At 42.9% G+C, this 26,758-nt stretch overlaps 2 protein-coding genes and 1 long non-coding RNA gene across 3 annotated transcripts; 1 reads left to right on the top strand and 2 right to left on the bottom strand.

Moving 5' to 3' along the window:
* Positions 1–278: 278 nt before the first annotated feature.
* On the bottom strand, positions 279–11,927 carry si:ch211-225h24.2 (uncharacterized protein LOC564539 homolog). The gene is made up of 4 exons (XM_048985415.1): positions 11,371–11,927; positions 8,560–8,610; positions 2,667–2,773; positions 279–1,631 (listed from the first exon to the last, which is right to left on the bottom strand). The coding sequence occupies exons 1-4, from the start codon at positions 11,458–11,460 to the stop codon at positions 1,268–1,270; spliced, it is 612 nt and encodes a 203-aa protein (XP_048841372.1). The 5' UTR covers positions 11,461–11,927; the 3' UTR covers positions 279–1,267.
* LOC125714647 (uncharacterized) lies at positions 10,691–23,911 on the top strand. Its single transcript, XR_007383816.1, has 3 exons — positions 10,691–11,028; positions 22,615–22,767; positions 23,766–23,911. It is a non-coding gene; the product is annotated as an uncharacterized LOC125714647 (long non-coding RNA).
* Positions 23,659–26,477, bottom strand: ccdc167 (coiled-coil domain containing 167). The gene is made up of 4 exons (XM_048985416.1): positions 26,319–26,477; positions 25,854–25,948; positions 25,324–25,376; positions 23,659–25,211 (listed from the first exon to the last, which is right to left on the bottom strand). The coding sequence occupies exons 1-4, from the start codon at positions 26,367–26,369 to the stop codon at positions 25,108–25,110; spliced, it is 303 nt and encodes a 100-aa protein (XP_048841373.1). The 5' UTR covers positions 26,370–26,477; the 3' UTR covers positions 23,659–25,107.
* Positions 26,478–26,758: the final 281 nt, after the last annotated feature.

The raw sequence follows: 26,758 nt of genomic DNA on the forward strand, positions 1-26,758 counted from the left end.
TCAGCATGACCTTAATTAAACTAAATAAATATGTACATTTTGTCACGCAATGCAGTATGACATACAGCAGATTAATGATGTCAGTTACACCAGGATTTGTGGCATTGTGCATTTTTGCAATACTTCAGATTTAGATATGACTAGTTTTACATATAATGTAATTCACAAATAATTGTGAACTAAATGAGAACACATGAAGGGGTATCACTTAAACAAACGGGCAGATTGCTTTGAATTTATACAGTACAGTGGAATAAAGCAGGCATTTTGATCTGATATTTGAGCAAAGCGTGTATTTTAATACAGTTTACATGTCTACAATAATAGGCACCTGTGCATGGATGAAAGTCAGAATAGACTGATTGCTGTAAGATAACTTTTGATTCAAACAAGCTGCAAAAAAAGGCAAGAAAACAATCGATTAGAAGAAATGAACCTGTATGCTTCCGTGAATGGAGCATAACAGGAAGGCCCATAATAGCAGAATGTCTATTGGTATGACCCAGAGGGCTGGGATGAGAGCATGCAGTTGGAAACTGTCACGAAAAAGGTGAACAGCACTGAGAAACTGAATATGCCTAAGAGGGCAGCATTAAAAACGCGGGCGGAGATCGTTTGGTCCGCTCTGCATTTTCCATGCAATATAAAACCATCCATTTGGACAAACAACCTTATGGACAGAACCTAAAATAAGGTCATTTTAAAAAACAAATTTTTCAAAAATATATACAACAATTGTGGATTTTATAGTTAATAGTTAATGTACAGATTTAGTCTGTGCTGACAGTAGTTCATATTGTCTGAATTTTACATTCATCAACAGCACAATTTCAGTAAAAATGTCTTGTGCAGCTTAATCCAGGCGGTAAACCAGCCTTTCAAAACCAAAAACATAAGGTGTTAAAAATAACAAGAGTTGCTATATTCTAAAAAGTGTCCTGCATAAGGTCATTTATCTTTGTGTCTGTCATCTTTAAGAAGCTGTCTGTAGCTGCTGTAAGGCTTTTTATCTTTCCGACTCCATCTATTCTCGCTTTCCACTTCATTTCCACTGCAGCCCTCATTAACAGGCCACAGACATCCAGATTAACTTATTCCACTTCCTGAGGCTTAATGCACCAACACATTTTATTTTTGCCCCATTTGTCAAAGTCGCCCTTTCTGCTATCACAAAGCGGTGTGTTAACTTTGCAATAACTAAAGGCTGATCCCGCACAACAGAGAGGACAAACAGGTGCTGCTTTCTCATAGGACAGTGGGCTTGCCTTTACTTAAGCCCCTCCCAGTTCTCAGAGAGGCTCCGCCTCCTAATACTGGCCAGCTTATCCTTGGCCTTGGTGGTCCATCGGGGCCCGGGGGCACGTGGCCCCGACAGGCTGGCATATTTGGACAAGTCCCCTTCGAGGTCCGTCCAGGGTAGGGCCGCGTCATGGTGGATGAGAGTGTCCCCGGCCACATGCTCGTCCGTCGCCTGCGTCATCTCGCCGACGCTCGGCGGCTCCCAGCCTTCCAGCTTACCCATTTTCTTTGTGGGCGTGATCTGCTTCATAGTCATGGTGACACTGTCCCAGAAGCACTGGCCCTTTTCCAGATATGTCCTCTTATCCTCCTCCTTACTCTTCTTGGCAGATCTACCAAAACACGTCATCTTTGTTTACGTCTCAATATTTAACATCAAACACCTCCAGTGGCATCAGACGACGCAGTCAGTCGGGTGGATCTGCCCCTGGTGAACTGCACTGCATGCAGTTCTCAATTAAACATCAGCGTGTAAATTCAGAAAAGCGACTTAGCTGGTCATCCCGCGGATCATGAATCCACCTGATAATTCAATTATCGCAGTACTAAAGATTACAGGCTCCCCACGCACTTGTCTTCATCCAGTAAATGCAGCTCGTTCAGAAAGCTAAATGGGTGGGACAGAAACAATATTCCACACATTCCCCCCGAGTCAGGAATGCAGAGGGGGCGCTGCATAAAAGCAGGTGGTGAGGCTCATTCACGCGTAAACGGTGCCATCTTATCATAAAGGGTCTTTTCAGTAACATTCCAGAGGCTAATATTTCATTCCGTTCATCAGGCACGCGAGGAGAGCATGGCATGTGGTTTCTGTGGATGGGGTCCTGACCTGGAAAAGCTGCTTCTAGCGGCACGGAACATCTCTCTGGAAACAAGCCTGACGCTCTGGGAGGCACGGCTGGCTAGCACAGATGCTAGTTTTGCTAGCTTAGATCAAATGCAAGGATAGGAAGCATCCCCCTCATTTCTCACACATCCGCTGCTCCATAATTGCACAGCGTGAACATGGTTCATCCAATGAGTGACGTCAAACCCAGAGTGGGTGAAACTACTTTACACGTGCTATCAATCATTGGCTAGTTTAACCCAATGGGAACCAATAAAACAGGGAATAGCAAGTCATACAAGTTTGGTGACTGATGATATATATACTGACCAGTTCCGGCCTGGAAACCTCTTTATTCACGTTATTAGTAAGCGACTGTTTTTCTACTGACTACTTTTTCCTGTTGATATTACTTCCCAAAATGATGAAGGACGGCAGTAATACAGAACATGCACTAATACCCATAACTCACATCTCCCATCTACCCTGTGAGCAAGTTTGACAGTACAGAATGCAAGCATGACGTCATTACAGAACATACCCTCTGGCCTCCGACGGAGTGACTCCCGTCAGGAGAAAATGCTCGTCATCTTCAGAAGAAAAGAGTTTCTTATCTTTCTTGGATCTGATTATTTTAACTTTGAGATCCTGCAAGAAACAAGTGACAGGATTACATCAGAGAAAGGCTTAGTGCAGAAACACAAGTAAATCAGGGATGAGTTACAAGGGGTTCATCTCTCAGACCAATGGTGACGTCAGCGTCCCGAAACTAATCAAATGGCAAACAGCAGAGAGCACCAGTGACAAATCTGGGCACACCTGCTTTTAATGCATCTGTCTCTGTTTCTGCTGTGTCATTCACCTTATAGTAAAAAGCAACAACCAAGAGAAGTGTGCAAAAAATTTTCTCAAATTTTGCTTGGATGACGGCATTGCAGACTCTTGGCGTCCTTTCGGCTAGCTTCTAGGCAGGGCCCCCTGGAACAGGAACCCTAACACAACCTCTGGACACTAGTTAGTTACCTTGCTCTTACTCTTAGAATCGATTCAACTCATCCCAAACCAGCTCTACAGGGCTCAGGTCAGAGGGTTGTGGGAACCAGGTCTACTTATACAACTGTTGAAAAACAAATAGCTTCCAGTGGGTGTGTCCATACTTTTCACTGGCACTGCATATATTTTCCCCACAATGCATCCACCAAAATTATTACTTAATTTCTCTGAACTGCATCCCCCAAGAGACTGGCCCAGTTTTGCGGCACCCCACCTCTCCGATTCTTTCTGTCACACTGGAATTTGGACCTGATTAATTATAGTTTACTTAACGGTGCTGGTTCCTGTCAGCAGCTATGATAGTCACTCGGCTGTGTTTATGGGATGCCCTGCACCATTTGAAGACTGCGTTTCTTTCTTAATTTACAAATTAATGTCTCATCTACAGTCAAGCGTGGAAATAGGCTTCATGGGTGGTGAAGCTTCTATAACAATGCAGAGCTTAGCACTTTTTAACACTCATGTCTTTTTGAGGCGTCACTGAATAAAGTCTTTTTTTTTAATGCATTTCACTGTCTGCAAAGCAGCGGAGGGGCACAGAACAGTCCTTTTCACTTTCTCAGAACCAGTAACCGTAAAACAGTTTTTATAACGGATGAGCTATTATAACACCACAGACTGCAAAGCCAGTTACTTATCTAAGACATTATTTTTGTTAGATACCCCCCCCCCCCCCAGTCTGTTTAATCAGTGTTGGAAAATTGCCGCAGTCACGGCTGGAACATGTCATAAACGGCACGGAACTTTCTCCGCACCATCCAGGGGGCCAGAAGCTTTAGGATGCTGCGAATTCGGACCCCTCCCGTGCCAGCTTGGCGATTTCATCGGGACTTTTCTGGCTTTCGCAGTCAAACCGTTTCTGTGTATTTACTTATTCTAAAAAGCGCATATTTTAATCAGCTTACATACCCTGAAGAACAGTAAGTTTCTTTGCCTCACATTCAGTTCGCTGTCTGACTCACGATGGATTCCATCATGTATGGTCCCATTTATATTGCTCTAATAAGCCTCAAAACAGCAAAACTGGAGGATGCAATCCAGATACATTTCATTAAAAACAGCTACCAGGATCCTTATAGGTGCATAGGTTCAGTGGCCTCATCATATTTTTTATTTGAAGAACTGATTTTATTTTTTCCTCACTTTTCAATAACACACACATAATCCCTATGGAACGCCTGCCATGTGCTGACATTTGTGGTTAACTTAACATTTAAAATTCAGTATTTATACTTTGAGCTGAGCAGTTACCGTGTCCCTCATCAGGCTCCACCTGATATATCTGAGATGATTAAACACACACAGAGGACACAGACTCAATGCTAATCTAAGTTTGCTGTCGCCAAAGGTGCGTGGCTCTGTGGGTTAGGATACTATGCCTGTAGTCAGAATGTAGTTGGTTCAAATCCCAGAATCTGCATAGTGATTTGACTGTTGGGCTCTTGAGCAAGGCCCTTAATTCCTAATTGATCCAGGGATAAAACAGTCTGCTAAATAAACAAGACATGCAAACATCAGAATCGGAATCGGCTCCTCAACTTAAAATAAGAAATGTAGTTAGTACAGCTGATCACAGAAACAGCCAAATGTAGTAAATAGCTCAGATGGAATTAAAACGCACCTAAAATAGAAATACAATGTGAGTATTTATTATGGTGCAGCATGATGGGAGGGAAAATCTCAGTGTGGGGAGCTAAGAAAAAAAGGGTTTTTCTAAAAAAAAAAAAGACAAACAGGAAAGAAAAGGACCATGAGGGGTCAAAACCCAGGCAGGTGGCTGGGAAAAAAGCAAGGAAAAGCACTGGGAACACAAACAAGGAACCACCCAAACTCTACAACAGACAGACATACCTGCAGGTGATACATACAACATCTATAGGGACCATGCAGGAACAAAACACAATGTAGCACATACAACGGCGACTAAGGAACAAGAGCAAGGACAGACACACATATATACAGATAAGGGCATGACGAGGGACAGCTGTGGGCCATTAGTAATAACAGACAAGGGACTAGGAGCTACAGGGAAAAGGTGAATAATTAATAAGCACTAAGGACTAAAATACTGGGAGGAACTAAGAATATATGTGAAACATGTATGTGAATATAAATACAAATCTAGACATGGACCAGTGATTACCAGAAACAAAATATACAAAAAACAAGGACCAATACAAGAACATAATTAACATGCAGAAAACAATATCACTAAAGGGTCCAACAAAGTACACCCAGTAGGGATGCATGGTTCTAAGCCACATGCTTTGCGCATTCAGCCACACTGCGGCCCAGGGAACAGGGCAACACACTAGGGAACAGAACAATGCCAACCTAGGCAAACATCAGGAAAACGGGATGACCAGTGCCATCTGCTGGCTAAATAGGGAGATGACAGACTGAACAAGGCAATACACACAATGTATGCTGGACAGACCATTGCAGACACACTCACAATAGACCAGATCAAATGTGCGTGATTTTGACCATTAAACTTTTTTATTTTTTTACTAGCGAAAAAATGTTAGCGGATTTACAGCGAGTGGAACTAAATCCTGCAAATGTTAATTGTTCTACTAACAGTTTAAAAAAAAAGTTGGTCATGCTAATTAGCGTTCAGCTAATCCATCTTGAGCTAACCTTTACCGCAGGCATGATCACTAGTTCATGACTGGACCAAAACAGTCACATGACATGCAATTGGGAGGCATTAAAATAGGTGCAATATACCATGTCTACAAAATATAAAGCTTGCCCTAACTTCAATAATAAGGAATAATATTTCGGTTTTTTACATGTGTTACAGTGTTAATTGTAAAACAAAAAAATGAGTTTTGTGACATTAGTAACACAATGAGAGCTCAATTGGCTGCACCTGCAGCAGTGGTTTGGGGTCGGGGGGGGGGGGGAAGAATGCAGCAGGAGATTGTGAACATTTGTATTTCAGTTTCAGAACCATTACACCATTGCTAAATGCTAGTACAATATTAAACCTCAGGTCTGTTTTTCAAACCACGTCTTTATATATGCAGGACCGTGTAAAAGTGGGAACCCTCCGTTCTCGCCTGCGTGTCGTCCCCAGTTAGGCCCGACACCCGGCCTTGCCCTGTGTAGCACTAACACCCCCAGAAAGAACCGCACGTTCCACCTTGGCCAGTTCCCCTGAGGTCTCCCCTCCCTCCAAACCTCGAAGCCAAGGACCCCGGCTTGTCAGGAAGTGGCGCTTGGCCTGCAAAGCCTGGTCAGATGGTCCACGTGTCTGTTCTAACGGGCTCACACATGGCTAATTATTCCAGATGAAAAAGTAGGGAAGCGATCGCAAATGGGTGGCGGACTTCTGACCGCAGCTATGATCTCGCTGTACTGACATTCAGAAGATCACTGCAGTACTTAAACAATGAAACGGGGAGAAATGCAGTTTACTACAGTGGACAATTATTTTCTCTAGATGGCGAAATGCACTGTGTGAGCTGGGGCCATTTTATGATGATTCTTTTCATGCCACATTTCAGCTATAATAAGACTTGTTAGATTTTCTTGTATATTTAATATTTATTAAATGGAAGGTTTTTGGGGAAAAAATATCTCTTCACCTTCACAGATTTGAACATAATACTTTTTTTAAAACTTTTTTCAGTAAAAATAGCTTTTTCCCAGCTGTAGCTTAAAGGTATTGAGTCCAGAATAGCAATTTCATACTTCAAACTGTCATGTTAACAGGACTCAACGAAACGCAGGCCTCGAAATAAACAAACTGCTCCAAAGAACAGACAACAAATGTCCGTGGTCTGGAAACTTCCATCCACAAGCACCTCTCTGTCAGCAGTACACACATGTCCACAGTGCTGGCTGTGCGTCCGGCCCGGATAACTCAGTGTACGGGGTACAGACTCATAACAAGTGTGTTTCTGTTTGCAATTCAGGGGCAGCTGGAGGCAAGCTGACATAACACACTGACACCCTTATTTTGTCTATTAGAAATGTTGGGTCTTTAAACTCAATGCTGGACCCTAAACTCTAACCCTAACCTTTAAATGGTCAAGAAGAATTAACAGTTCACAGTAGTTCTCACTCCATTTTGCTGTTAGAGGTATTTTTTCCCAGACTCCCCCCCCCCCCCCTTCCAGGCACCCCATGCAGGGACAGTACATCTGAGATGTGCCTTCAAGTAATACCCCAATTCAGATAATTAAGGCCTTGACTACAGGTTGATTAGCTGAACCCGCTGTATTAGCACTGGGCTAATATAAAATTCTGCTGTTCCAGTTCTGCCACTCAAAAGCACAGTTTTTTTTTTTTTTTAAACCTGACTTTGTTTTCAGGGTAAAATGAGGTTCTGTTACATTCAAATAATTCTAATCAAGTGAAATTATGAAGACAAATCAAACATTCTGCCCTCAACGCTGCCAAAAATGAATTAAAAGAAGCGAAAGTCAAGGTGTGTCAGCCTGGCACAGTGTTTAACATTCTCAGCCAGCCATGCGTTTGCTCCTGTACTCACATGCACCCATGCATACCTCGACGATCACGCCCCCTTCAGGCCACGCTCCCTCCCCTCAGCCTTCAGAGAATGCTCTCCTCACCGTATCTTTATCTCAGGGTCGCTGTCTGTGCTATGAGATTATTTGTATATCTAGTATCGCTGCCTGGGGATTGAAGACAGTTTAATATATCTAGCCTTGGGGCACTGTGTGTATATGAAGTACTGTTTTTTCCCCTTACATGGAAACCGAGCCTGCATGCATTTATGGCTGCACCTAATGCGGATGCAGTTTGTCAGCCGAATCGTGCAATATTATGTGGCGGCTTGCAAGTTACCTTAGAGAGAAGCATGTGTGAAGTAGACAAAAGTGGACGTTACACACCTGCAGCACACAGCGTTATAGGCCAGAGGGGATCCAGCAGACAGTTTCACAGGGGTGGAGCTTAAAGACGACCCCCCCCCCCCCCACCAAAGAAGGAAAGTGCTTCAACATGCCGTGGAAAATTACCAACCTGCCGTCTCCCGCAGGTTGGGGTGGCACCGGGATTTAAAGTGCCGCTCAAACGCATTTGCCCTGGGATTCTTCATCCTGAACAGTTGCCACGGAAGCAGCATCTCACATTTATGGGATGCCCACGGCATCCAACTGGCTTCCACCACTATGTACCGGTTACCCATCGGTACCAGGGCAATATGCACGTTTGAATTATTTATGTCTTATGCTCTCTTTGTGAGGCACAATGGATCTTACATTCCCACACGGACAGGAGCCTATTCAGCAGGATCAGACATTGGCCAGTTGGAGCTGTGGGGTAAACGGTGCTGTTTTTACAACAGAAAAAAATATACGACACCATCCCCCCCAGCCTTGCGTTGCCAAGCTTGAGATTGTGTTTACCTTTGACGCTGGGCTTGTGATTTCCTCATCCTCTCCATCCTCTTCCTTATCCTGCAAAAAACAAGCCCACAGAAGGCCAGTGAGGAACCAGGTCTCAGTAGAGAAAGCACAACTGCCTTCCTGTGCAGGACAAGCCATGTAAACAGTAAGGTCCTTCCACAACTAGAGGGGCCCTGGTTCTGTCAGTGGCCACTGTTCACCGCAGCCTGAAATACACGTGAAAACAACCGACACTGCAGGTCTGTGAGGCATAAACACATCCAGTGATTTAGCTCTCCATCGCCTGCAAGATCGAAAAAACACTTACTTCCTTTTCGTCTGCCTGTTGACCCTAGAACACATCCTGACTTGTGGCCAACAATTTAAAAAGGCATTTCTAATTATTTTGTTTTGCCCGTCATCTGCTCCCGTGTTTGCTTCACAGCTGAGACTCTCAGATGTTCCACTGCCCGAACACCTCTAGAAGGACCCGGTTCAAAGCCACCGCTAAAGAAAGCACAGAACCCGACTGCACCACAAGATGATTTTTACCATCAGAAGTTAACAGACATGCCCGGGGATACACCTCTTTTGTTCTAGGAGGGTTAGGGGGAGGCTTTTGGATTCGTCTGGACGTGTTGGTGCATCACCTGCCCGAAACAACCACCAGAGAAGATCAAAACAGAAATCAGCTTAAAAGATCAGACAGATAGAATCTCAACCAGTTCTGCTGCATCTCCTGGTGGAATTCAGTCAGTCAGTGTAGTTAATCTGCACATAAATGAGTTTGCGAAAAATAAACGTGTTAAGTGTGCAGTATGGTTAGGGTATACTCTGACTAGGACCGAAAGATATTTGTGTTTTTTTTTAATGTTTCCATTAGAGATGAACTGACACATTCTTCCACGATGGTGACTTCTAAGTATTAATCTGTCCAAGGCCATCATGTTTTCAACTCACCCAAACGGAATTCTAGAAGATTCTGCGAGCTTAAGGGAATATGACAACACAACACCCAAGCAAACCTGGCACGGAGAGCCTGCACTGCTAACTAACCTGGCGCGGAGAGCCCGCACTGCTAACTAACCTGGCGCGGAGAGCCCACACTGCTAACTAACCTGGCGCGGAGAGTCCGCACTGCTAACTAACCTGCACTCAACAACTTCGACCAGCCAGTTAGAAATACTAAGTCTAGCAGAAGGTTTCAAGTGGAAGTGCAGAAAGGGGTGAAAGAGTACAGACTGTTTTAATAGTTTTTATTTATTTTAAGGATGAAGGACATTAGGGGGCGGAGGAAAAAGAAAAAAAAATCTCTGGCCCCCTTCCAAACACTTTCTTACGTCAATAATTTGATTCGGCTTTGGCTCCTAGTCAGACACTGTATGTCCTGTTTGTAAGTCCAATTAATATATTTTTTGTTGTCTGTGCACACAACAGTGGACTTATTTGTTCTTACGTGTTTGAAAATACTCTTCAAAACATTGTGCCTGTGATCTTGACTTTTTAAGTCCCTTAAAGCTCCTTGTTTTCTGGGGGCACCAATCACGGGGCAGGACAAAGAAATTACAGCTGGCTGAGGACTGCCTTCAAAAAGCAGTCAGTACTAGACACCTACGGCAAAATTCACTCCTCCTCCTGTCCCGAATCCCTGATGTGAAGCACTTACTGTCAGGACGTCAGTAGTGCTGCTTATTTTAGACTTGATTCTAGGAGGAACCATTGGCCATTTTATTTTCCATAATTTGTGAGACTGTATAAAAAAGAATTATGTGTGTGCTGGGAAAATATGAATTGCAAAAAAATCTATTTTTGAAAAATCAGTTCATCAGCTCATTAGTTTCCAGTTGAGCGTCAAGAAATCTCCTCACCCATCCCTTTCACGGTCGATATCATTAATAATTAAAACGTAAAACAATAAACTTCATATAACGGTACACGGATGTCAGTAAATCAGGAGAAAATCTGTGGTCTGGTTAACTTTTACCTTAACATGTAATCATTATCAGTGGCGTAGTCGTGTTTATGTCAGACCAACCACAAAAAAAATCCTTCTTCCTGCTTTTATGTACCATCTCACACCTAGAAATCGGGGTGTTTGCAAGACAAATAAGCGGTTACCGGTGAGAGTTTTGGGGAAAAAGACCAGGCTGATTCATGAACTGACATCGCCTACAAAAAGTTACTCCCAATTCACGATTTATGACATTTGTCGAATACAGACAAGGTGTTCGATAGCAGAACGAGCAAGAAACTGCACCCTATTAACCCTTCAGGCTGGTCTGTGCATTGGTGATTACAGTGATCACAGGACTGCACTAAAGTTATTCTTACTGAAGTAGCTACAATCAAAGCGGGCGGTTGTGGTTTAACACGTACGGAGTCATTGGCCTTTTCCCATTTGATCTCCCGTAAATCAGCTGGAAAGCAGCCCATCGGAAATGAACACGGATCAAAGCCCCAATAGATGCGGAAAAAATGCTAAACGTCCAGGTAAGGAACTCACGGTCACAGTCACGGTCACTGTCGGCGGCGCGCACAGGTAACGCGTGCGGGATAACTGTTTAAACAAGTTAACCTAAATGCCGAGGTCTCATTTTACATTAATTAAACACCTATTTTTATAAAAATGCATTGTTTAACAGTGCAAATATAAAGCATGCAATACTAGAAGTATTTATTTAAACAATATCAGTTCACAATTAGCCTATATTTACGTCTGAATTGTTACTTTCCGATTAAATGTTTTGTGGCTTACTTTAAAACAATATAAACTAATCGCTGTTCTTAGTTCTTTGTTATCTTGCCTGGCTCTGCCCGGCCAGCCCGCCTTACCACGTCCGTGTGCCGGCGATGCCATTGAGCCTCCTCGCCCTCATCCGGCGTGTCGTCCACCAGCACTTGGCTTTTGCTCCTTTTAAACATTCTCTCTTTTTTACTCTGTTTCTTTAACCCCTCCACACTTCGTCGGTGCCTTTTTCAACCTCCCGGTTGTGTAAAGTCTGGCCTGGTGGAGAAGCGATCGTCTCCGGTGACTTGGCGATGTTCAGAGTGGAGGAGGAGGAGGAGGAGGTGGGAGGAGAAGGAGGAAGCCGGGAGTTGGATCGCAGGAAAAGTACCATTAAGGCTGGCGAGCCCACTGGCGATCCGGCCGCAACTGCTCTCCTTAAATTGCGGAAAAGCCTCGCAAAGGCGCCCTTAGTAAAAGTCTCCGAAATGCTTAACAGGGACGGCGGCGCCGCAAAGGCGATGCGCTCCGAAAATGCTGCGCTTATCTGATGCGGAGTTTCCGCAAAACTAACACCTGGACCCACAAGTCGCTCCTCCCACTATCATGCACCCCCAGTCCCGTTTATGGTTATACAAATATTAAGTAGCATTGCCAGTTACCCCTTTATAGCTAGATAAGTATAATTTTAAACAATCCATAATAAAATTTTGTAATCGAAAGTACTTTGAAGTTATAGCTATTGCTTTTAAATGTACGCATAAGCCTAAAACCTGTCCTTTATAAATAGGTTGAGTTTTTGGACTGAGGCGCCTGTGTTATTGGTGTGTGAATTTAACAGGGTTAATTTTATTTCTTTAATGATAGTGGGGAACTTAAGACTTTCACCTTACTGTAGCCCGTTTCTTCTGTGGTAAAGTAAGAAGCACTTAATTTAAGTAAGGGTGTTGCTGTATAATATTAAATATAACTGCACACTACCTGCAAATACCAACAGTAACTAAATGTAAGTAACAGACAAATCAGAATACAAATAGAAGACGCTAAGTCATTCATGTTTAGATTCTTGTTTGCAAAGCTGAGACTGAAATGTAGCCTGATTTGCTGGCTGCAGAGAGGATCACAAGTTATTAAAGACGAATTTGTTGAGCATTAGACATAACCAGTTAAAATTGCCACAGAATTACTTACCTGTATGTTAACTATATACATCATGCATGTCTACAAAAGTAAATGAGTGTATTGTAATGTGATTTTGGTGTATTTGGACTGCACTGACTATCCCTGATTATGGATTTCACGGTAAAACATATTAAGCCTGTTCTTTATGCTGGGATGCAAGGCATCTCACCGCACACGAAACAGACATAAAAGCAAGTGGCAGGTTGTTTTTTAAATTGCTCCTCTAGCCTTGTTAACGCTCTGTAAGTGTTATTTTGTGTGTTTTATTCCTTCCTGGAATTTGTGGCTTCAGCTGGTTGGTTTCAGAGCTCCAGGATATATCAGCGTCGTATATAAACATATTCCTCCGACTGATAATCCAAGGGAAATTAACACAGAGAGATGCAGGTAAAATACAGAATTAAGATGTAAAACGCTCCTATTCAAATCATTTAACAGGTACAGTATTCGCATTCATGTCCAACACGGGGTTCAGCCTGTGTCTGTCTCCGTTGAAAATGCTTGCTAACAGTTACTGGATAACAAACCAGGCTGAAAATGAAATTCAAAACGAAATGAAATTTGCATTTTGAAACGGTTGGTGGTTATACTGTGACGTAGGGAAAAAAATGTTTGATAATTTGTTTCATACTGTTCCATGACATCAGAGGGATTTATTTTTGGTCATGTATGGTTATGTTATACTGGTCAGCTAGTGGAGTGGTAGACGCCCCTTATGAAATGAATGAATATGTAGGGAATTGTTACTCCCCTCTCTTCATGTTTAGTGCTTCAGAGACGTTTCTGCCACCAGTCATTCTGCTGAGTCATGCAATGAAGCTTTAATGTCCCAGATGCCTTTGCTGCCGGTGCGGACTGGCTTGATGTCATTCGTGAAGCAAAACTTTGCCAGCTTCAGATGGGCTTTCCTCTTGGCACCTTGCGCAACCCGTCTGTTGCACGGCTTCGTATCCTTGGTGACTCTGGCGGGGGTGCGTGGGGGGGCATACAAGGCATGACCAGGGTTACATTTTTTGTAAATGTTCCTTATGCCATTTTTTAATAGCCAGCTGAAAAACAACCACAGATAAGTCTATTTATTAGAAAAATCCGCATGGTGCAGATCCACAGTAATCCTCCTTCCGTGACACCTGGGATGTGACACCTGGGATGTATCCTAGGTAGAATCAGGCCTGAGCCATGGCTGGGCATTTCATTCATCCAAATAATATTTGTAACTATACATTTGATGCAATACAACATTTTAAGCCATGTTTATTTCATTACTGCACAAACTTCGAGTTGTAGCAAAATTTTTCTATTTAAATATTCGATCTGTGCTGTTTTAAAGGGTGTTTATGTGTGATTGTTTGAATTATGGCTTGTAGATTATATAGGGCACAATTAGTTAAAATTGGCTTCGTAGCTAAGTCAACATTCAGAATTAAAATGAGTGCAAAATGTTTTCTGCAACTTCTATACTAATCCTCAGCCTTTCAATTCATCATCTGCTAGTGTTATTAATGTGTATACCTCAATGATCTTTAAAAGCTTCAGACTGAATTTGTTTGAATTTTATTTGATTGAGGAAAGCAGAGACCTTTTCTCATGGTAATCAAGTTTGAAATATTTTTGACATATAAAAAAATGCAATTACGACATGAGGTGCAAAGTAATTGTGAAACTTTACTGTGCTTTTTCCCCCTGGCTGGTTGTGACTGTGTCCAGGCACAGTACAGCTGGCCAGAGAGTTATGAAGAATGCATGTGCAGTGAAAGATTAAGGAACCAGGCAGGCTGAAATATTTTGGGATTAGTTTCTGCAATTACCGTACGTACGTTTCAAGGCCCGGTGCATAAATCAAACATTGGTTGTGAAAATAAAGTTGACCTCCTTGACCATATCTGTGTTCGTTTCAGCTGGTCACTGGAAATTTCAGTGAATCTCTGCCACAATATTGCTCACAGGGCAAGAGAAAATCTTGTCAAGTGTTAAATAAAATAGATCAAGTGCATCCATCAGTGTGAGCCGTGGGGAGGTTTTCATACTCTTTGGATTGGCTCGTATGGCTCGGATTATTTAAAGAATATCCTTGTATTTCTCTCTTCAACAGACTCACTTAATCAGTGTATAAAGTTATCTCTTTTTATTTATTATTTTTTTATGCTGAAAGAACTGTGTTATTTTTTTTTTTGCTCTATGGATTCTGAGTGGGAGATGTCATCAAAACATCTATGGGAATTTATCTGCTGAGGCAAGTTTACAGTAATAATTTACAGTTTTGGCATGAAAAATAACTGTAAAGCAACATCTGTAGTCCAGGTTTGGCCCAAAATGCTGTCTCCCATCACAAAACACTGTTTGTATATACTGTACTCACAGCCATCTGCTCCCACTGTTTAAACATATTTTGGTGTTGTGCACTGCGTGCTGTGGTGTGTCAATAATGACAATTAATCACTAAATTCTAAATTGTTTGTATGCTTGAGTGACATTGTCCCACGCTGTGTTTGAAAACTTTGTCTTGTTTTATACTATGGGGATTTTACTGAACTAACTAATAGCCATGAGTACAGCATTTGTTCTGTCGGTTGTCTTTTAAAATGACATCAAATTAACTTCACAATGGCAGCTTCTGCGGTAACTTGTTCATGTCAGCTGGACAGTTTGCTGCGGGACCTTTTCTCTCCGTGGGGCACTAGAGCGACAGCAGGCCAAGGGTGGAGGGAAAAAAACTGTAGCCAGAACTCAGGCTGAAATGTATCGGGTTCAGATGCGGCAGGCGTGTCCTTGGAGAGGGAAGGTCTGGTGCACGTATTTCACCTTCTAACGTCACAGCCAGCGTTACAATGATCCACTTGTTATCTTAACAGAATCTGCTCAGTGGTCAACAGTTTATGTGTTGTTAGGGTTAGAGTTAGGGTTAGGGGTTAGGGTTAGGATTACTTTACATCTGACTATAACTTGTATAGATATGCGAAAATAAGGTGGTATAGTGTTCGTGAAAATCAGGGCTGAAAAAAATGCCATTATTAAGGTTAATTATCCTGCCATGGATTGGCATCCCATCCAGGGTGCAGGGTACTCCCCTGCCCTGTGCCCTGTGCAGGCTGGGATAGGCTTCAGGGACACTGTGAGCCAGTACTCGGTAAGTGGCTGGGACATGGATGGAGTATTTAAGTTAATGGATGTTTTTCGTTTTTGTTTTGTTTGTTTAGTCTCTGCTGAGCTGAAATGAATCAGAATGACTGCAGGGTGATTTTTCTTCACACAAACAGATTCAGTTTCAGTCTGAATTGCTGAGATTCAGTTACCTGAGCCTCTGAGTTTATGCCGTCAGAGTTCAGATTAACACAGTTTCTAGTGTGAGTCAATAAAAGGCTTAAGCTCCCCCCCCCCCCTACCCCACACACACACACACACACACACACACACACTTTTCCTTGGGGCTTAGAGAGGTGGATCAGGTCATTATGTGCCCCTGCTCTTCTCAATGGGGATGGGGTGACATGTGGGCTTTTCTGCCCCTCCCACCTACCCTCCCCACTTTCAACCCCCCCTCAGGGCATCTGGTTACCTGCCTAAGCCGCCCACAACAAAGACATTAATGTCTGAGGTAATGACAGGAGAGGGGGGCAAAGGAATGCAAGCCCCACCATGAGGAGGGCTTGCAGTGCGACCAGTTATACAAGAGGCACATGCCTTGTGCTGCCAGAATTTACCCCGACTAGCACTCCATGTTTCCTCAGATGCACAATGGGTCACATGACCCTGGCTAGCAGTTTCTCCTCCCATGGATAGGCTCTGGGTCACATGACCCTGACTGGCATTTTCTGCTTCCCTGGATAGACTCGGTCACTTGACCTGGACTTCATGGTCTGTTACTTATGTTCTTATGTTCTTACTGATATAGGACAAATAAATGGATATGATTTCACCAAGGTGTCACTTAATGCCTCTTGGTGCCTTGTACTGAACATTAAACTGGGCAGCAACATTATCCATAATGAAAGCAATTGTCTGTATTATTTGTGTCTTACTCAGTCCTCAGTCTTAAGCAGCTAGAGTATTAAACCTGTTACAGGTGACCCTTCCACGTCACAGGAGTTAGGAGGGCAGGCAACACATTTGCATACTGAGCAAAGGAATGTGACATAGAAAGATGACTGCGAGAGGCTGCTGTGAACGCACCTGGAATCCTAAAAATCAGCACTGTACATGTTTTTCATGCATTTATTAATTACTAAACTTTTTGTGTATCATCTGCTGGCCGTCGCATGTCATGTGTGTCTTTTGCACGACTCCCAAAGAATTCCAATTTAATTTGTTATTCCGGCCCTGCGGTATTTCGAGGTTGCGATGGGGACAGTGACAGAAGGAGCTACTTCAGTCTTTCATTGTCAAAATATTCTTCGTACACCTGATAACGTTGCTTTTTTTATTTGCGCTGTCGTGGACGCATGTTGTACGAAATTCACATTTACTTCTTCCATGCAAATAATTTCCATGTCATATAAGGGGCCGTGTAAATGTTTTGCCAGTGTTGTTGTATTGACATTTGTGGCACTTTCCAGGTTTCGCAGTGTAGTGCACTGGCCTGGTGACGGGTGTGTGACCCCTGAGCTACCTGACCAGATCCGTCCAAGAAAACCCTGACAAATCAGATTAATCAGCTCCCTCCAGAAACGAGTCGCTCCCTTTAATCACTCTGGATGGTCATTAGAACTGACTGCTGTTATTTTAAATGCCGAATCGTTAGTGTACCTGATCTGTAACCCCGGCACTTTGACTTTCTGAAATCTTGCCTGAGATTCTCTTATCTCGTCCCTGATGGGGAGCTAATATAGACTGACCCTCTAATCCATGTCAGGAGTGACGCTGAGCTGCTTCAGGTTTTACAAACTGCTTTGAATCTGAAAGGCTCCTGTGCTCGGCTAAATAGTTCAGATCTTCTTGCACTGTTATGGGTTTGTCATCACATTAACATTAGTGACACATGCATGATTATAGGAGACTGACCAATGAGCACACAGCACGAACTCAGTGCTTAAATGAAATCTAGGTCCTTTTAATTAAAACGGTAGATTATAATCCCTGTCCTAGCTCATACATTCCCGATTACATGGAATAGCTGGTCACCCTAAGCTAATATAGAGATTTCAATAAATATACAGCGTCAATCCAGTACTTAATTTAACACACACATATCTTACAGCACTTTTCATTCGCTGATTTTTTTACTCTGGATCTGTCTTCTGGGTGGACATAAGATATCACCAAACCCAATGCACATGTTACAGATTGTCAGTGTTTATTGCGACCGGCCATGAGCTCATTAATTGGGGTAAAAGCTAATCTGCCGTGTTCATTAACCCAGAGCGACATTCTGCAGGGCTGTTAATCTGAAGCCCCGGAGGCAGAATGAAAGGACTAATATAGGAAAAAATAACAGTGTAAAACGTGGGGAGGGTGTGTGCAAGGCCCACGGCAGGGCAATGTCAGGAGACAGGCCCCTTCATTCAGCAGAAACTACTTTCCGATAATATAAAAAAGCCTTCTGTTTATCCATCGCCCCATCAGACTGGACCAACCCAAGCAGACCAGAAGCTTGTCCTGTTTTCCATCCTGTGCCTCCTTTTTCAAGCGTATGCTGCAGTGTTTCCTAATCCGATCCTCGAGGACCCACAGCCAGTCCACGTTTTTGCTCCATGCAAATTCCCTGTCAGACAGTCAACACTTTTGTTCCCTTCCAGCTGCTGGGAGGGAGCAAAAATATGGACTGGCTGTGCGTCTCCAAGGACCGGATTGGGAAACACTGCTAGAGTGGATGCATTTTGTTTTTGTTTTGTATTTCCCCCCAGTTTTTTAAACCCAAAATTGGGAACCAAGTCCCTGCTCCATTCTCACGTTAAGCGGATGTTTTTACGCTCCCAAGAGAAGCTCAGAGACATCAGATGTTTTTCCTGAGGGGAGGAATTGGTCTCACATTCATATATGTCTCAAGGTCATGCTATGCTGTTCATCAAACTTCAGAATGATCGGCTACAAAAACAGTACAGGTCATCCGTCTGCATCATGGTGCCGACCCAAATCTTCATGTGAAAGACTCCAGGTCAGTACATGACAGGGATATTTTGATTTGAGGTTTTCTCTTTTTTTTTAAGTCCCATCCATCCACCTCCAGCCCCTTATCTAATACAGGATCACAAATCGTTTTTGAAATGTTTATCTTAGTGTCTGCATTAGCTGTTAACTCACAACACTGAAGTTTATAGTTATGTATATTAATATAAAATTGTCACCGAAATTTCAATGTTAGTTTTGATAATTTCAGCTCATAAATAAAATAATTACTCATTACTGGCCCCTGGTGGAAACGCAGAGGCATTTCAAATTTCAAAAAAATGACCTGTGCGTTTTTGTTTCGTTTTATTATTATTCTTACTGGAAAACAAAAAAACACTAAGTATGAAGCCAGGCCTACTGGTGCAAGCTGGGTGTCTGCTGACCACAAACAAAAATCCTGGACGAAAAATACTTGGGAATGACTGGACATCGTTTGCTGGACATGTTTATAGCATCATTTAATCACCGTATATAAATGTTGAATAAATGTTGAATAAGAATAAATGTTGAATGTAGATAAATGTTGAAATTTTAAAGTGATTTTTAATAATAAAACGTGTTAACGTCCAGATGTTTGGTAGAAACAGTATTTATTGGCAACTTTCTTGGACAGACAGAGTCCAGCTATAGACAGACCAGCATCTCCAACTCTGAGTTTCAGACTATTCAGTTAGGGGCAGTAAAACCGGGCCGAAAACACAGACACCACCGGACTGGTGACCCAACAAGAACATAATCTGCTCTTCTTCAAAGTTACAGGACAATCCTACTTACATTTATAGATTTATATCTGCACAACCAAACCCACCATTAAACCCCATTTTAGCCTCTAGTAACTATTTCACAAACAATGTGCATATATTTCATGTTTTAGTTATTGGGTGTGACATCTTATTTAACAGCTCCATCAAGAATAAGAGACTATTCCGCGGATACATTTATTTAATTAGTTAACTGGTTACCTCCTCTTCAGACTACAAAGGGTTACGTCCTCATTCTCTGGACCCCCAGCTTAAATCTTGGTATTTATCCCAAAGGCTCACACTATGTAGTAACTAGTAGACTCCACATATTAATTTAAGCCATTCGATGTGCCAAGATAATTTTGGATAAAAAAATCTCTCCGAGTAGAAGTGTTTGGGACATCTGTGAGCTCACAAACACACACAGATATACATAAAGTGCAACTCTGCAGTCACTGCGTAAGAATAAAAAATGCAAATCATATACTGAACAAAAATATAAACGCAACACTCTTGTTTCTGCTCCCATTTTTCATGAGATGGACTTAAAGACCTACAATTCATTCCAGATACACAATATTACCATTTCTCTCAAACATTTCTCACAAATCAGTCTAAATGTGTGATAGTGAGCACTTCTGCTTTGCTGAGATAATCCATCCCACCTCACAGGTGTGCCACATCAAGATGCTGATCTGACATCATGGGTAGTGCACAGGTGTACCTTATACTGCCCACAATAAAAGGCCACCCTGGAACGTGCAGTTTTTTGCTTTATTGGGGGTCTGGGGACTCAGAACCGGTCAGTATCTGGTGTGGCCACCATTTGCCTCATGCAATGCAACACATCTTCTTCGCATAGAGTTTATCAGATTGTCAATTGTGGCCTGTGGAATGTTGGTCCACTCCTCTTCAATGGCTGTGCGAAGTTTTGGATATTAGTGGGAACTGGTACACGCTGTCGTATACGCCGGTCAAGCACATCCCAAACATGCTCAACGGGTGACATGTCCGGTGAGTATGCTGGCCATGCAAGAACTGGGACATTTTCAGCTTCCAAGAACTGTGTACAGATCCTTGCAACATGGGGCCGTGCATTATCTGTCTGAGTGGCTGGTCTCAGACGATCTTGGAGGTGAACCTGCTGGATGTGGAGGTCCTGGGCTGGTGTGGTTACACGTGGTCTGCGGTTGTGAGGCCGGTTGGATGTACTGCCATATTCTCTGAAACGCCTTTGGAGACGGCTTATGGTTGAGAAATGAACATTCAATGCACGAGCAACAGATCTGGTTGACATTCCTGCTGTCAGCATGCCAATTGCACGCTCCCTCAATGCTTGTGGCATCTGTGGCATTTTGCTGTGAGACAAAACTGCACATTCCAGGGTGGCCTTTTATTGTGGGCAGTATAAGGTACACCTGTGCACTACCCATGATGTCAGATCAGCATCTTGATGTGGCACACCTGTGAGGTGGGATGGATTATCTCAGCAAAGCAGAAGTGCTCACTATCACACATTTAGACTGATTTGTGAGAAATGTTTGAGAGAAATGGTAATATTGTGTATCTGGAATGAATTGTAGATCTTTAAGTCCATCTCATGAAAAATGGGAGCAAAAACAAAAGTGTTGCGTTTATATTTTTGTTCAGTGTATATATATCTAGGAAATGAATGAATTGGGGGGTTGAAGTTAGTTAACTTTCACCGAATACACTTTCTGCTTTTTAGGACTGTATCTAAGGGTTTTTTTTTACATTCTGACTGAATCCAGGGAGATCCAGTCATGTCTTAAGAGGTTCGCTATTAATTTTCAGGAAGTGTTCAGTCTCTTTATCTGAAATTCACGGCCAAGCCATTTTGCAGCGTGGCTAACTCACACAGTGAAATGCATGCAAGAAACATCAAATCAAAGCACACAACCCATAGCTGTTAAGAACATGGGTAATTATGAACTGTGAGTTTGCCCCCCCCCCCCCCCCCCAGCCGTGTTCATGCAGCCTAGACAACGTGGGTAATTAGAAGACTGTTTAGAAATTAACCAGTAATCCAAAAGTGAAGCGGTGTGGTGTGTGACTGCACGCATGAGTATGTTTCCTGAGATTAAACGATATCAAACCGGTTTATTCCTGATACGAGTCTGAATAAATATATCTGCGTATATTTGCTGTCGCCTAAAGTCACGAGAAGAGCAAATATTCATGTAAATTCCATATTTATCATTAAGGTAAATACTACAGTTTCACCTCATGATTATTATTTTATTGTTAATATAAATAAGTTGTAGGCTTTGTGTTTCAGTCTCCATAACTTGTTACAGCGCACAAGCGTCCCTGCAAGAAACTTTCAATTTATTAAAGGCATGGAGCATGCTTCAGACAAACTCCTTGCACCAGCATAAAAATAATTAATGACCATAGAAACGAAACATCTGATATAGCCCGGTGTGAGGTGGGGAATCCGCAGAAACATCACCTCTGCAACGTCTGACAGCGAAGCGATCCCCCGAACACCGGCTCTCACCCGCCCGTCCTGCCCGGGCGCCCACCGCGCCTCTGGCCGCTTTATAATCCCTGGCATTAGCCGATAATACGCCGCATCTTTGCAGGATTACTGGAGTGTTTGGCGAACGGAGTGCAGGGAAATACAGGACGTGTTATATCTAAAGATACGGTGCAGCATGGTGGTGCGGTGGTTAGCACTGTTACCTCACACCTCCGGGACCTGGGTTCGAGTCTTCTGGGGTGAAGTGCTACTGGTCAGCGTCACATTTGTTGGTTTGAATTTTTCTTTCTGGACCTGAAGTGTCCGCCCCTGCCGGTGCTGTTGTGAATGTGACATTAGTGTTCTGGGTGCGGGAGGCAGTGTAGATGTCCTCCAAATTCCCCCAGTTGTATTTATCTACCTTGTATGTCGCTCAATAAAGCCCATTGGCTCGCATCTGTATCCCGGTCTCCATACAGCCACACCTAGCTGCGCTGTGATATCGGCTATAAATAAGAATACAAAATCCTGTCAGGGGCCTGTCAAACGGAAAAAGATTTCTTGCTCAGCCGGATAATTTGTTGGATTTAAGGTAGTCTGAACTAAATATGAGTAAATAAAGTCCATCTAGCTCAAACCACTTTAAATCTAACAAGTTATCCAGCTAAGCAAGGAATCCCCAGGGGTCTTATATATGATTCCATATATGATTCTAGTTGCAAATATTTTGGATTAGATTGTTTACATTAAATAGAGCATTCCGAAGCCTCGGATAAGTTGTCGGAAGATGGACAGATCTACCAATACCGTTTGGTCATTACGTCTTATTTACTGACTAGGTTCTGGAGTTCCGGTGCTTTCTGGGAGACTCGCTGCCTGTTCTGTCAGCTGCAGCTCCGAGGACCACAGAGCCATGCAGGGGTGATACGGAACGCGGAGAGAACCATCAGGACAGACCCGCTCACCCTATAGGACATCGACATCCAGCATATGTAGGTCCAGGGCATTAAATATAGGAGATAGTCACCATCCACGCCATAAACTGTCCTGGCGGCTGCACACAGGCAGCGTCTCCAGAGCCTTATGGGCGGGACTGAGACTGAGGAGAAGCTTCTACCCAAGGGGCATCAGGCACATTAATACCACTGATCAGAAACTAAAATAAGCCATGACCGCTACCTGCTCTTTAAATATTTTCTGATATCTTTTTATCTTTACTTCCTGTATATTTCTGTAGTTTTAGTACTTAATTGAAACATTTTTTAATTTTGTTATCCTTCTACCTTATTGCAGTTTGGAGTTTTAGGCAATTTCAATTTACTGCTACATTCATGCATGTGATAAATATCTTGCATTTAGAAACTGAAATACAAAACAAAGCTAAGCAAAAATGTTATATTTATAAGAAAATGGCTTAATTTTTTCCCCCAAACTCAAACAGGCAGTATTTCAGGTATTATTCTCAGATTGGCACAATCAATATCCTAAATTCAAAGCACCTATTTTAAACACTGATTTTAAGATTCTTGTTTAATCAGCTGTGGAAATCACATTAGGCGTGCGGGTCTATTCGCCTGACTTTCATCTTGTTCCCTTCATTCATGTTCATGCACGGCCTCCAGTATAAAGAACCATCCGGAACATCCGTCATTAATCGCACATTGATACCAGATGCTGGCTGTCAGCATCCATAAATCTCATTAGGTCTCTGGTCACACTCCCCCGCGTAATCCTGCACATAAGGATACGGTCAGAAGCAGCTCACTGCAGACTGTAACTCAATCTGACGCAGATACACACTCTCCCATCCCAGATGCACATTTACGCAACTTTCCAGAACTGAGCGCAATAAGCATCTTATTCCAAGTAAAATACCAAAAAAGTTGGAGAAAGACCCAAATATTTGGTTTTATTTGCATGCATGACAGCAACTGTGCTCCTTCATGGTGACTTGAACAATGATCCATATCCTATTCTTTTTCCCGCAAAGGTACCACAATACAAGGCCAGGCGTCAGTGATAAACAGCTAGAAAATGACATACCCCCTTATCTCTGGTCTCTTGGATGATGCTCATACACTAATCCAGGAATTTCTACATCCTCCCAATAAAATGTGCATTACAGCAAACTCCCAATACCAGTGTTCTGTATTTATTGCGTCTTTAATACAGAATTCTAACAACTGAAAAACAACCTGAAAACAGCCCCACTGCCAGAAATACTCCTTTATGACTCAGTATGCAAGAAACCAGAGTGTGCCAATGTGGTTCCAACACTGGTGATATTTCCTGCTGACCCGCTTCCCACAAACAGCCAATACACTTGGAATCGTAGTCAATTTGGCCTGTCCTCGTTTCATAGTTTGGTGCTGCACCCGGTAACAGAAGGGGCAAATGACCGATCATTTTCCATATTACAAGCATCAGCACTGAATTCTGACTGAGTTTTTTTCCCCAGACCTGTTTATGCATCAAGGTGCCACATCAATGAAAGATGGATCCCTTTAGATGAGCGTTTTATTCTTTTGGAAGGATCACTCGCATTGATAAGTACGATTCTGACAACACAGATAGGCAAAGGATTTTATACAAAGACAAAATGGAGCATAATTCAAGTTCCAGTTTTCCGGCTATAGCCCTACATACCAGCACAGTTATGTCTGACTTCCCTTCTCGTCACTGTGCCACATACAGTTTCTTGTTAATCATGACAGTCTTCCAACACAAGCTTCCTGATCTTTGCCACCAAGGTCCCTCTGCTCAATGGCAGTGAACGTACAGTGACAAACCTCACAAAATCCTACAAGCATGAGTCTTTATATTCCTAACACCCATGCGACCTCAGAGCAGCCATGAGTACTCGAATACGGTTCTGCTGTAGTCTGTCAATACTCTGTTCATCTGTATGCTCAGAAAAAGAATCACATGGAAAACTGTATTATAACTCGAAATCACTGGGTCTTCTCTATTTTCTCTGGGGTGCAGCTCACAGATTAGTTAAGTAACTTTTGCCTATGATGGTGAAAGTCTGAACAATCCTGCCATCTACTGGTAAAAGCCGGTAACCGTTTTAAAAGCGACCTGCACTTCTCATCCACCACACCTCCAGCAAAGGCAGATATTGTTTCAGACAGAACAAGGTGCATCAGGACCATGGGCATAAATTATGGGATCAAAGCCAGCCAATATAATCTCCTGGACCCCCTAAAATGGGTGGAGACCTGAACCCCCCAGTGCTCATCCCAAAGATGTGCCCTTGATCAGGACATGACCCAGACTAAGCGGTGAGTACTGATTACAGAAGGCTTGCTTGAGGGAGACTGGTGGAAGTGCTATGCGATAAAGGCGTAGTAGCAGAGAGCTGCGATCGCCAGCAGCGCCACGGACAGAAGCATGTTCCTGCGATTTTCCCGCCGCAGCACCTCCAGCTCACGGTCTGTATGGAGAGGACAGAGAGACGTTCCCAGCAAGGAAACCAGCCGACCTTAACCCAAAGCCCGCTTCTAAATCCACAGGGTTACACATTTTACCACAGAGGAAATACTTACCATATTTTTGGATTCTCTCTTTAATTAGTGTAATTTCATCTTCCAGCGTTTGCCTGTTAAAAAGATTCTCGTTATAAAACATCATCACCATGGTTCGGTTAAAGAGTTTTATTAGACAGCAGAGGGAAATACAAATGGCCTTTATGGTTCTTTTTATATGCATTACAGAACAACAATCTTGGAACCATTTACATGATGAAAATTCTTATTTAACCCTAACAATGCTGGGGAAGTTACTAAAAAAAGTGATCCATTACAGACAGAGGTAGAAACTTCAGGTCCATTAAGTACAAATCCAGACCAAAGTTTTGTTTCAACCAACCAGCTGAGCACTCACTGACTGACTCTTTATGCTCAACTGGTCGGTTGAAATAAAATCTTGGTCTGGATTTGTACTTCCTGGACCTGAAGTTTCCACCTGTCTCTAATGGGTCACTTCTCCAACGCCAGTAATCGTGGTGCAGGTAAACGGGTTAAACACATTTTCACCAGTGAAGAAGCGGCATTGCGATCCCTGCCCTTGGACCCACCTGTCCTGCCCCGAAAGCTGCTCTCGGCGCTGCCGGTACTCCGCCCTCTCCAGGTTACTCTGGCACAGCGATCGCCGTTCCTCCACCCGGTCAATCTAAATCAAAAAGCAACTTTTGGATAAGCCTGTACGTTGTTATTAGCAAACGGACAAACCATCCAACATCCATTCATCGCTCACATTGCTCAGAATCGTGGGCTCCGTGTAAATCAATTACCGAAAGAGGCCACCACTACAATCCATACTATATGTTTAAAGGAGAAAGGCGATTGCAATTCAGATACACGGTAATGCGAAACCGATTACAACTACTAACTTTTAAACTATAGAATGTTATTGAAATATTAATGCCGCCGTTTTAAACGTTACTAAATTGCTCTGTACCGAGACGGTCCCCAGCGTGCGAAAAGTTTTATTATTTAGCTAGCTGTCTGAATTGGGATCACATTTTTTGCCACTAGCGAACCTCTGTAGCAACACTTATTTTCTCCTTCTTTTGTTCCTTTGGTTTGGTCATCCTGCTTCTCTGCAGACATATAATGAATTTCCACGTCCAGAAATAACCAGGAAGAGCAGCGTAAACGTGTCCATGCAAACACGTGACAGAAGGCCGGCCTCAGACAGGAAGGCGAATTCTCCATTCCCATTGGCCGTCGCTAGGAAACCGGAGAGTTGGAGTAGATGTTCTGCGGTTTTATTGGCTGTCGTTGTAGTATGAGGTGGGATTAGAAGATTAAATCGTACGATTTTAACCATAAAATAATATAAAACTGAACTTCACACGACTATCGACAGATAGATAGATAGATAGATAGATAGATAGATAGATAGATAGATAGATAGATAGATAGATAGATAGATAGATAGATAGATAACACCCAATGGCAGGATCACACACACACACAC

The sequence above is a fragment of the Brienomyrus brachyistius genome, chromosome 19 (genome assembly GCF_023856365.1).
Source record: "Brienomyrus brachyistius isolate T26 chromosome 19, BBRACH_0.4, whole genome shotgun sequence".
NCBI classification, from domain to species: Eukaryota; Metazoa; Chordata; class Actinopteri; order Osteoglossiformes; family Mormyridae; genus Brienomyrus; species Brienomyrus brachyistius.